The 12,374-nt window shown below is 39.8% G+C and overlaps 1 protein-coding gene across 4 annotated transcripts in view; it reads right to left on the bottom strand.

Annotated features, from left to right (window-relative positions):
- The window catches only part of MYOF (myoferlin), a 121,807-nt gene that overhangs the window by 87,794 nt on the left and 21,639 nt on the right, over positions 1 to 12,374 (bottom strand). For all 4 annotated transcript variants that reach the window (XM_019484240.2, XM_006276618.4, XM_019484241.2 and 1 more), the window contains exons 4-5: positions 5,497 to 5,605; positions 5,041 to 5,131 (exon numbers count right to left, since the gene is read on the bottom strand). In XM_019484240.2, coding sequence (XP_019339785.1) covers positions 5,041 to 5,131; positions 5,497 to 5,605 — 200 coding nt within the window. The remainder of the gene's footprint in view (positions 1 to 5,040; positions 5,132 to 5,496; positions 5,606 to 12,374) is intronic.

Raw genomic sequence — 12,374 nt, 5'->3', positions numbered from 1 at the left:
TGCAGCCAAGAAAATGCTTTGTAATCCCAAAGTGTGTACCATAATTTCCCCCTAATCCTCCCATTTGAAATGAGGTGATACTGAATTATTTAAATACCTTGTTCCTGCATAGAACAACATCTGAATGTAAAGACCCAAGAGTCCTGCATATAGGGTAGCTCAGTTGGTGGGATCTGTAACTTTATTATCTGGAGATGGGGCTTATGAAAGCCTGGAATTCATTTTGATGTAGGAAGATAGACATTATAGGGCCAGTAGAAGAGAGCAGGCTGAAAGTGTTGGTACCTATGGTTGCCTGTACACATCATGCTCAGGGGTAGAAGGGCTACTTTGATTAGAGAGGCTCCCAGACAGCCACGCCAATTAAAACAGCTCACCATCACATGTATTAAGCCCTCATGCATTTCAAAATAGCAGTGGGATGCTCTATCTAAAGCTCATTTGACAAGGTTTAGATAAAGCGCCCCTGCAGCCATTTTGAAATGTGTGGGGGCTTAATACACATGGCAGTGAGGTGACGGTGGAGTATTCTAAGTAGAACCCATGTGTTCTAATTAGAACGTGAATGAGCACATCTACAGACAACCTACTGCTCCGGGTAAACTGGGCTGAAGCATAGGGATACAAATAAACTTTAGGGAAGCTGATTTTATGTTTTCTGGCTTTGTGAATTATCTTCTATTGAACTCTTAGTTTGTCAATATGCGGTGATGATGAACAAAATCAATCAATCAAGTCCCTAATGATCTTAGTTAGAAGTATTCCTAGATACAAAGATGAAGTGCTATATACTGTATTAATCTATACATTTCAACAGCATGCAGTTAGCAGCTGTGTCACAATCCCTCTCCTACAATGGCCATGTAATTTACTGGTTAGGCAGCCCCACTTATAATTTTATTTTTATTTTGAAAGTGCACCGTAATAGTCAATGTGAAAGGTGGCTTACGGAGTCATGTGAAATGAACTGAATATGAAACAATTAACTAACATTTTGCTGGAAACTTGTGGCATTGAAATAACTGGAGTTACTGCATATTCTTAGAATTGTCATGTGTCATTCCAGAAATAAAGGCATTTAGTTGCATTTTCTAATATGTAGCTATCTAAGACAATCATCTATGTGAGATATTTATTGACATTGAGCTAGCTTTTTTATGATTTGAGTCAATCTTTACATCACCATATTTTGAATTATAGAAATGTAACCAAAGTCTTTTGTAATAGTCTTCCTCTTCCTGCCATGCAAGGCAGAAACCCCCATTGACTTCAGTGAAACTAATATTTCACCCCAGGAGTCCATAATTTTAATTTTGTTCCTGTTATGCTCTGCCAACAGATATCAGCCTGATTTTTTTTACTATACTGCCATTGCAAGATTAAAGGTGACACGTCACTAGAGGCAAACTGGAGAAACGGGTTTTTGTAACCACATGGAAAGGTTACACCTTTGACTTTACATATATTTCTAACATAGAACATCCTCCTCTCTCACCACTGCATTAAATCTCCATAAGCCATTGCAGGCTACACTATGAGCTGTCTATGATATAACAGTTTGAGTTCAGTGACACCAAGAGTCCAAAATCTAGGAGAGGCGTCAAACAACAGCATTATGCTGCACACCACAGTGGAGCAGTTAACCTCAGGCACAAACAAGCTTTGAAACTGCATGCCCAGCTCAACCAATACAAAACTTGACAAGACTTGCACAGTACTGGGCAGCCTCAGAAGGAAAGGTGTAGGGCAATGCATGCAGAGGAAATGGAAGGCTGGTACCCTTTTCCTTTGAGGGCTCTCTGCCTCTCTGCCTCATATTGGCCACAAAAAGTGACACAGGAGGTGACTGGCCCCTCATTGGCCCTTTTCTAATTAACTTAAAACTTTGGCTGGGAATTTGGAATCCCTCTTTGCAACCAATATGAAAAACAAATACTGTTAATACTAGTTAAAAGAGCATAATTGATAATTCAGACCAAATTATACCCAGAGATCTGAAAATAGTCTGAAAATATCCTTTATGTTTATTTACTTTTAATATTAAAATATGCAGCATTCTTAAATTTTATGCTTCCTGATGAAACTAACAGCTCATGAAAATCAACTTCTGAGAACTAGTCCAAAACTAGCTGCAAATTAGGGTAAGGTTAGGTGGAATATTTGCTATTTCACATAACCTTTTCAACCATGGATAGGCAATTAATGGATCAGCCCCAACCAATCTGCATAGCAATGAATTCCCCAGTCCTGCCTCCTTGCTTTGTAGTTTCCCAGGCACAAAAAGACACCTTGCATAATCTTATATGGCAAATGACACATACCGAGCAGGTGTGTGGGGCTGCTATATGACTCTCCTAAATCCTGCTGTTCCTTTGAACAGCAGAACCACAAATATACTGTTCCCAATGGGCCCCCTGCACTTGCAAAGGTAAGAGAGAATATATGCCAGAATGAACAGCTTCAGCTATTGAATGTGTTGTTTCCATTTCCAGACCTCTTGTATCTTGGGCTGAAGTTTCTAATAAACCTGGTTCCTTTTATGTAACCTAAGGCACCTCAATTCATGGAAACATTTCATACTGCAGAAGGCACACATTTCTGCCAGGGCCATGTCACTCTCCTCCATACCAGCTTTGGCACTGGAATACCAGTTATAAAGGAACTATTATCTGTGGACACTGGCTATAATGGACAGAGATAATGTAAGAGTAACCAGTTTCAGCTCTGCAGTGAAATGAGAATCGTACAGATGAAACAAAATGAAACTCACAGTGCTCTACATTTTCACTGCTTCTGTAATGATGACACTACACAAATTACACCTTGCTTCAGTTTCAAAGGGTACTGTATATATTTCAGTGAAGAATCAGTTAGACCCCATTTGTTCAGCTTTTATATAAACACAAACTTGCACTAACACACAGAAGTTAACTAGTGAAGTGCAGGAAGATAAAATATAAACATAATAAATTATGCTGAAGAGGTTACTCGAGATAAGCAAAGTAAATGTATCTACAGAAAGCATGAATATTTGGGAAGAGTTTAACCAGAAACCAAGCACATCCTCAATGAAGCAATGCTAAATCATGTATATTTTTATTGTTTTGTTGCCAAACAAAATATAAATTAATACAATGCCAGGTAATTTCATTAATTGTAAAAACACCATTAAAACACCACCTTTCAATAGCAGGCAGTACTTGAGAAAATATTCCCTGGTAGATTACAAGATTTATCACATTAGTTGGATTTGGCACTTAACATAAAGTATAACACATAACAGTATCTTCCAGTTAGTAACTAGGTCCTATTTTCACTTTATACTGTACACCTAAATGGCACTCCCTCAGCCACACAAGTGCTGTTTTTGATACTCTGTAAAGTTTATGATTCTGTTTCAGGTGCAAAGGTGTTTATATGGCTACTGAACTTGATCAACAGGATTGCACACTGGCCAGGCAGGTATAGTATCCATGCAGTGTTGTATGCATGCCCAGTTACTTCTGCGAGGCTGGGTAAATCCCAGAATTAGAGATGGGCAAAACCTGTCCAATATTCACTCAATAAAATGGATGGAGAGCAGTAGGGAAGTTTCTATCCCATGGGGAGTAGAGGTCCAGGCCAGAATACGTGGCTCCTCCCCCCAAAGCAACATCCACCTCACTGAGCCACACACTTTCTGGCTTGTTCTCTTTCCCTTCCCTCACTTCCCTTTCTTGGCTGCCCAGCAGTCAGCTTCAAGGGGAGGCCCAAAGCTGCAGCCTGCTGGGAAGCAGGAGATGCAGATTTAACCTCTCCCTGGATGAGGGAGACCTAGAACCAGGGTCTTCTGATTTCTGGGTGAGTGCCCTAACTATGCCAATTGCCAAGAACAGGGGAGGATCCTCTGCCTTCATTCTGTTTATGGCAGGCACACAGGCAGATGTGCAGGGCAATTTTATTCTGTTAGAGGGTGAAAGAATCACAAATTATGTATAAATGCCAGAACTACTCAAAATGGTACACATCTGGGTAAAAGGAAATTGGATCTGACCTTTAGTACCTATGGATAATGCTTTAATGCAGGGCTGTCCAATGTGGCCTGTGGGCTGCATGCAACTTGTGAGGTACTAAATTGTGGCACCTGGGCTCCCTCATGGCTGCCATTCTCTCCATTGCTCTGGCTACAGAAGCAGGGTCTCCAGGCTCCCTCTCCCTTCAGCTTCTCCTTCCTTACCTCAGGGGGCATGGTGGTGCAGCATGGCTCAGCCTACAATGCTGAGGGAGCTCAGGGCTCCCAAGGGATGTGAGGCAACAGGGGGCCCACAGCTGGGGAGCTTAGGGTGAGGTGGGGCATCTCAGTACATGGTGCAGTGGAGGAGGGGCCCTGTGCAGCAGCTAGGGGTTACTCAGGCACACGATGCAGTGGCAGGAAGAACAATAGTGTGTACAGTACAGTGGGGAAGATACACAGTGTAGGAAGGGGTCCACAGGGGCCCACAGTAGAGAGAGAGGGGATTCACACTGCAGTGGGGTTGAGGACTGGGACCCACGGAGCAGTGGGGGATACATGGTGCATGGTCCGGGGGGTCTATGGCCTCCACTGGTACAGCCTCAGCTAGTGCAGGACAACCCTGCTTTAACGTTTTTCTCGAAGGGCACAGAATCTTCTATTGAAAAGCATGGAATGCAATTTTTCCAATTATGATTGCTTTGTTTTTGTTGGCCTGCACTACATCACTGTAGTTCTTTATTGTAGTTTCTCTGCGTGTCAGAAAAAAAGTTTATTTACTTAAAAATGATATTTTCAGTTATCCGCTACAAGCCCATTCCCAGTGAAAGCAATAGCGTCTTTAGAAAGAACAATCAATTTTATCAGGAAACAGTTTCCTCTGCATAGCTGTTCTGCAACATCTGCAATCAAAAGCACATTACTGTTAGCTAGTTTAGACTTGCTAGCTTGTCATTCACTTCCCATTCTCTTTGATGAACAATTGTGACTAATTTTTTAAAAATCCACATGACTTTATGAGTATAATGTTCTGAAAAAGGAGGAAATACCTTCAGTGTCTTGTATATTTGTCCCCCCAGGATCAGTTGGATTTGTAGTGCCTGCTGGTGGCTCATATCCTACCACCAGATCAATCGTTGCCTATGTAGAAAGAGATACACATATTATATGTACACTGAAAAACTTGTATATGGGAATTAAAACTAGCATATAAGTAAATAACAAATTTTCTCCAAGTATCCAGTGTAATGTTGATGTTAACAAAATATATGCTCTATATTACAATATTTATTATTGAAAATCTCTATTTAAAAAAAAAATGTTTCTATATTAAGTTCAATGTTGTGGATGTAGTCATATGTTACATCTGTCTCTCTTCTTGGTGGTTTGCTTAAATTGTTAATCATTTAATCTATAAAGACAGCTGTTTTGATTTCATATTGAACTCTCTCAATAAAATATTTTACTCCCTACTACAGTAAAACAAAAAGAATGAAGTCACTCACTCCAGTTCCTTGCCCCCTTTCATTCAGCAAGGGAACAAGCTTGTAGGGAAGAGATCTACTCTGGTTGCCCACAAGTTCCTTAAGCGCTACCGATGCACTGCCAATTAATCTGAAAAGAAGAAAAGATATTACATTAGAGTACCCTCTTAAGTATTAAGCAAATAACCACATCTATAGCAGTTAGGCAATCCCCAGGTTGCATGCCAGAGTGTGGCATGCGAAGGAATTTTGCTTGGTATGCACACGTCTGGGCGGACAGCAGGGAAGTGGCCAGGGCTGTGCTGCCACAACAAGGATTGGGCCCCTTACAGCTCCCCTCCCAGCTGCCCCAGCATGCCAACATCTTACAAGTTGAGGTTGAAGGTGTTTTTGGCACTGTGCCCAAAAACATTGCTGACCCTTCATCTATAGCTAATTTGTGCCTATTAGCCTTTGGATAACCAAACAGGTTAAAAACATAAGAGTGCACATGATTATACATTTAAAATACTGAAAGCATTCCATATATTCCCTATAGATAAATAGGCCTATCTTTATATTTTCTATTTTAATACAACCAAAAATTTGCTAGTGGCTTCACTCAAGATGCTGACCCCTCCTGAAATACTTTTAACACAGTGAACAAGGCTGAAACCCTAGGAAGAGGATGGGATATGCACACATATAACTATTTGAATATATATACTTTCCAAACTATTGTCATTAAATCTCTCTGAGGCATAGAGTTACCACTCGCTAACTGGAAATGCTTACTTTCTTCTATTAAGTGTTTTGAGATCCTTAGGAAATTCTGTGTACAAGTTAAGTATTATAATTGTTTTTATATGTGGGCATATATAGTCACATATATAAATAAAATAGAATAACATAATTGATTTATTTATTATAGGCATCAAATAAAACTACCTTCTTGCAGACCACACAAAGTATGCTTTTAATTATGGCCCTCTGCCCTCCTCTAGGAATTGTGAGAGCAGGTGGCAGCAGGAATTGAGAGAGCAGCTGTGAGGGCAGATTTAAACAGTGGCTCAAGAGCCCTGCCAATAGAACTGTGGCTCTCAACTTCGATAGACTCAAGACAACTTTCCAAAAACACCACCTCTTACATTTTTCACTCACTTTTTTACTATAGAAAAAATAGGAGAGCAATTCTGGTGCAATGATCTCAGGAAAACCACAACAGATCAGAATGTAAAAACACCATGGATTCCTCTCTGAAATTTTTGGGTTTACCTTGTAGATCATGTTTCCACACATAACACTGCTAACACTGCATGTACCCTATGGGGTATACCCTGATTGAGAATCTTTGTTGTAGAAGCTGACCAGGAAAACATTTCTACCACTGGGAGCCCACAGCCTGGGTGTTCTTGCAGAAGTTGTCATATCCAACAGATTAATTGAGTCTTGTTAATAGACTTAATTTATATGATCCTAAGAACATAAGAATATGTTTTAAGATGGATAATTTGATATACAATTTTTTCAGTGCAACTGTAAATGTCTGCAAATGCAAAAATTTGTTAAAAATGTAAAAATCTGTAATTGTCAAACACCACCGCATTTCCTATCTGAAATTATACTAAAGGCAGGGTGGCACCTTATAGAATAATTTGTCAAATATTACATAGCGTTTGATGAAGTAGGCTGCAGCCTATGAACATTCATGTCTTTGTGAACTAATTAGCCTATAAGGTGCCGGCCACCCTGCCTTGCCTTCTGCTTAACGTCAGACTAACACGGTTAACTAACTCTCTGAGATATTACTGTCTGTACATGTAATGGCAGTTTTTTCAAATGTTGAAGTAGATTACTAGAATCCCTGACATTTCTGTGGGTGAGATAAACTTGAGTAATTTTGTTGTGCAAAATTTAAAGAGAACATACTTTTCAAAGACTTGCCGGTATTATAGCCAAACTTCAAGAAATAAAATCTTTACTCAAGAACTTAGTTGAGGTCATTTTGGAAGCCTTCGGCATTTCTCCAAAGAAAATATAAAGATCCTATGACATTTTTCAAAAAAGGCAAGAGTAAATATGATTATTTAGCTCCTCTTCTCTGTCTCAGTAAAATGTTCTCAGGTCATCAGTATTTAATTCATTGTTTGCAAGATGATTTAGGATACATTAAGTATTAAACATTCAATGTAAATATACATTGTAGGCTGTCCCATTCTATTCTTTATGTTTTTCTATACACAAAGGATAAGTATACACCTTAAGCTAGAATGACATGGGATTCATTCTTGTTTGTCATCTTCCTTCCTAGCTAAACAACTCTAGCTTTCCAGCATAAGTGAATCCCACACTCACAATCCCAGCTGCTTTTTACCAGCTTTGACTCACTCCTCAAACTTGCCTTCCTCCCTCCTCTTCTCTCTTTTTGCAGGACCATGTGATTTCTTTCATGAGATAAACTAAGGCTTTCCCTCCACGCAGCTTACCTACCCTTCCTATTCCTCCTTATACAACTCTCTTCTTTCTCTTATCTCACAGATGCAGAAATGTATTGTCTACTTTTCTTCCAGTCCTTCCACTTGTACCAGTATCACCAACTAATTCCAGCTTATAAACTCCTTCATGACATATTCATCCCTTACTCTTCTCCTAAACTTCCCATGCTCTTCTAGCTCCTTCCCTTAAGAATACAAGCTTGGTTTATTAGTCTTAAGTCCCATTTTAAGAAAACACCTTTGAGTTCTCTTGCCTCTTCAGCCGGCAGCCTATTTCCCTTTTCACCTTTGAACTCACTTAGAGGATCGATCATTGAGATGGTTGAGCTATTCACACTCATTTTGTACCATTCACCCATTCTAATTCCATCCGAGATCCTCTCTAATCTTACTTCTGCTTCCTGCACTCAACTGAAATCACTCTTGCCAAGGTGTATAATGATGACAACTTTGTCAGATCTCAGCACCAGGACTCCTTCTTTATCCTCCTTGAACTATCAGACACTAAAACAATCAGCTGTGCCATTTTCTTAAAAATCTTGTCCACCCTAGGATTCTATATCTCTGTCAGCTCTCATTTCTTCTATTGCCTCTCCTTCAGTATGCCTTTGGAACACAGGTCATTGAGTCCAGTCTCCTGCTATTTCAGACAACAAGGCCATATAATCCCTGTCCTCATTATCTCCTTAACAATTGTCTTTGTGGGTTCTATAGGGTCCTGCCCTTGGTCCCTTTCTCATCCACAAATTAAAAATTAGCTACCATCTCTGTACTGGTGACTCAAAGAACTACTTCTGTATTCCTGATCTGTCTGCTGTCGGTCAAAATAAAATCTTGGCCTATTCTTTGAAATGTGTTTGTGGATGTCATCAGCTCAAGTTCAAGATAGTTAAAACAAAGGTCTCACCTCCTCTACCACACAGTTCCTTCCTTTCTCAATCACTCTGGATAACACTGCCATATTGCCTGTCACTCAGTCCTGTAATAGTGTTATCTTCAAATCAGGCCTCTTTCTAGGTCCTAATACCTATATACATCAAAATTGTGTTGATTTCTTCTACATTGCTTTTCTCAACATGAACTTTCTGATCCACCTACACAGCTAAAACTGTCATACTTTCCTTCACTTTTGGCAGAAGGCAGGGAACATTGGCACCTAAGAGACTAACTGGTTCACATATTTGTAGGCGATGGCCTACTAAGTTGCCAACCTGCCCTGCCTTCTGCCTAACTTGAAATTAACATGGCTAACAACCTCTCTCTACTTACATTTGGGAGGAGTTCCACAAATCTACTTCATTGTTCTGCTTCAAATTCCTATTTAAAATGCTTCTTGTTTGCTATACCTATAAAAACTGACAGTGTTTAGCTTCTCTGTGTCTCTCTGTATACTCTCAACTGTCTGTATCCTTCTACTTTTTCTTGTCTTATTGTTAAATTTTAAGTTCTTTAGGGCAGAGATTTTTTTTTTTTTTTGGTTCTATTTTTGTATACCGCCGGGCATATAGAGGCTCTGCTCCATGACTATTGTGTTTAGGCACTATGATAATATAAATATGATTATAAAAATAAGGAAGAATAGGATGGAAAACAGCATGAATAATATACTCCTTCCTAACCAAGTGAGAAAGATCAAAGATCAACTCCTGGCTTCCCTCAAGTAGTGCAAGAAGCTAGTCATCTATTGGGGAAATGGCTTTTTAAACTTCCCCATGTTTAGGGACCCATGGTGCAGCACATAAGCAACTGGGTACCCCCTGCTCTCCAGCTGCCCTGCACTGTAAAGCAGTGCCTCCATCTTGGGAGTGAGGACCTACCAGACTCTCCAGCTGTCACTTCCATGGGTGCCCCAGAAACTTTAAAAACAACAACAAAATAACAGGTGTGTGCAACTGGGGCTCCCAGATGCATATCTGACTTTTAAAGATCTGGGGCACAGTGAGACATTCTTTGATGTAGGGCTCATGGCACCCCTCCTCTCTGCCACCAGGGCTTGGATGGGGGCCCCAGTTCCAGAACTAGCATGATCCCACTGATTAGACAGGGTGATCCAGCCTTTGAAGGGGAAGCAGATATCCCTGCTGCAGAAGCCCATCTGTAGGGAGTTATCTAATGAGGGAGCAGCCTGCTAGCAGTTAAAAACCTGAGGAAAAAGAGAGAGAGAGAGAATGCAGAAGGGGCAGCAATTTGGAGAACAAACAGCTTATGGCCAGGGGGCAAACTATGATGCAGGTAAGCTCGCTGCCAGAAGAGGAGATGAGAGTTTTGTTTGCTTGGTGCAAAGATACTGTTTGTGTATAGAGAACTACTGAGGAACTCACAAGTGAGCAAAACCAGCCTGCAAAGCAGCAGGTATGTCAACCTGCTTACACTCATGCTGGATCCCAACACACATGTGAGCATCAGGATCTGTCATGGGTCAGCGCCCACGTCACACTTACAATTTAAGGTGTGTTACAAACTATATGCAAAGACATTATATGTTATATGTGGAACATCTTAGTGGCTTATTTGCTCTATTGTTACACCATATATTGGATTTTAAAAGTGTGGCAGAGTTGGTGTTTATGGTGCAATTAACACAAACACCTTATATGAAAGTGATCCTGTTGTTAAATATGAGCTTCACCCAAAACTCTCACTCCAGAGAAAATATATTAACCAGGCTTACCTAAAAAGAGTGAAGCCAAATGATTCTGGAGAGAGAAAGAAAGGCTTTCCAAGGATAGATTTTTCTTTATTTTTTGAGAAGCTTCATAAATTCGCTAGTCGGATTTGATACAATTTGTAGGTTTGTTTGTTCTTTTAAATGAAAGGTTACCAAAACCATTCAATATATATGAGTGTGCACTTGCTCAAATGAGAATTAAAGAGAATTTGTAAAACCAATTAAATTAGATTCACATATAATCTGGATGACAGTCTCAATAACCACACCCTTACATCTCCTGACTTTAAGAGCAGCTGTACAATCATGACACTTCTGAAATTTTGCAACCTAAGTTTGCATTTTTTTCACTCTTCTCAGCACTGCCTAACCAAATTATGCTGGTGCACTTGTTTGATTATGTGGCAAGTTTCAAGCAGCACAACAGAAATCCTTCTGGGTTAAAATTTGAGCAGCATATAAACATTGTCTTGTGCCATCAATTTAGCATTTAAGGTCCTACTGGGATTTTGTCTGAAGTTTCCAATTTCAAAAGATAAATCAACTATTTGATGTGTATCTTATATCAATGTTAGTCATGTAGTGTCTTCCCTATGCTATTCAAGGGATGTTATTCTTTTACCTTTTTAATATTACATTCAGAAAATTACTGATGACCAACTGTTAAAGAAAGCATTGTACTTGTGACAACTAATTAATCCGTTGGTGCTGTGGTTAACACTTCCTCACAGAAACCTAAATATCAAGAGAAGTGAAACACTGCATTCATGGCTGGATTAGGAAATCCTAGTTCACAGCACCAACCAATGAATTACCATTTTTCTCTTTTGAAGTATCATGTTAGCTTTTTATGTAGCTCTCCTATGCCAGACTTCCAGATCCTCTTCCCATATAATTGCAGTAATCCATTCATTTCAGTGGAGGCATACTAATATTTATCAGTTCAATATATGTCCTTTCTCTTCTCTTGATCTTTTGCCTTCTAGTTTAGAGGTTATTTTGTTAGAGACTTATAGCATCCATTCCCCATCATAGTTGCTTTTTCATCATAAATTATAATACTTATATCCAAACATTCCCATTGACAACATAGGTTAAACTACAGAGGTCATCCCTAGACCCCTGTCCCCCATCTTTTAATGCTTACTCTTGTTATTAAATATGCTTGTTTAAACACAAATCATACTTCATTAATTTTTACAGTGATTTTTTTGCAGGAGTATCATTTGAAAAAAAACACACTATGAACATCATCAGTTGAAAAAGTGAACTCCTCAGGAAGGATTAAAGAGATTATAAAATGGATGGCTCTACTTTGCATTTAGACCCATACACAGAACTCCCACATCCAAGTGAAACCTCCATAACCGAGGGTATGGACAAACGTATACTTGGAGCATCTTCAAGGCTTAGTGGAGACAGTCAAAATGCCCAAGGCTGAATTGATTCAATCTTCACAGATTAGTCTAAATTGCAAAGATTGAACTGATAAGCAAGTGAACAGTCATTCACTTTTGATTCTGTAAATGCAGCCACATGCCTGCAGTGGCACAAGCCAGAAGCTGGGGGACGTTACAGCATGCCTCCCTGGGGCCAAAGCTAGCCCACCCACCCTGCAAGGGGAAGGGAAGGGTTGCAGGGGAGCTGGAAAGCATCCTGGGATGCTGGGGGAGTAAGAGTCGACTTGAATCTGGAGGTGATCTGGGACAGCAGTTCAATAAACTGATTAAACCTAAATGGGCTAAATCTGATACTAC

The sequence above is a fragment of the Alligator mississippiensis genome, chromosome 6, assembly GCF_030867095.1.
Source record: "Alligator mississippiensis isolate rAllMis1 chromosome 6, rAllMis1, whole genome shotgun sequence".
NCBI lineage: Eukaryota > Metazoa > Chordata > Crocodylia > Alligatoridae > Alligator > Alligator mississippiensis.
The sequence above is the reverse complement of the archived record's forward strand: the minus strand, read 5'-3'. Positions and strand labels throughout refer to the sequence as shown.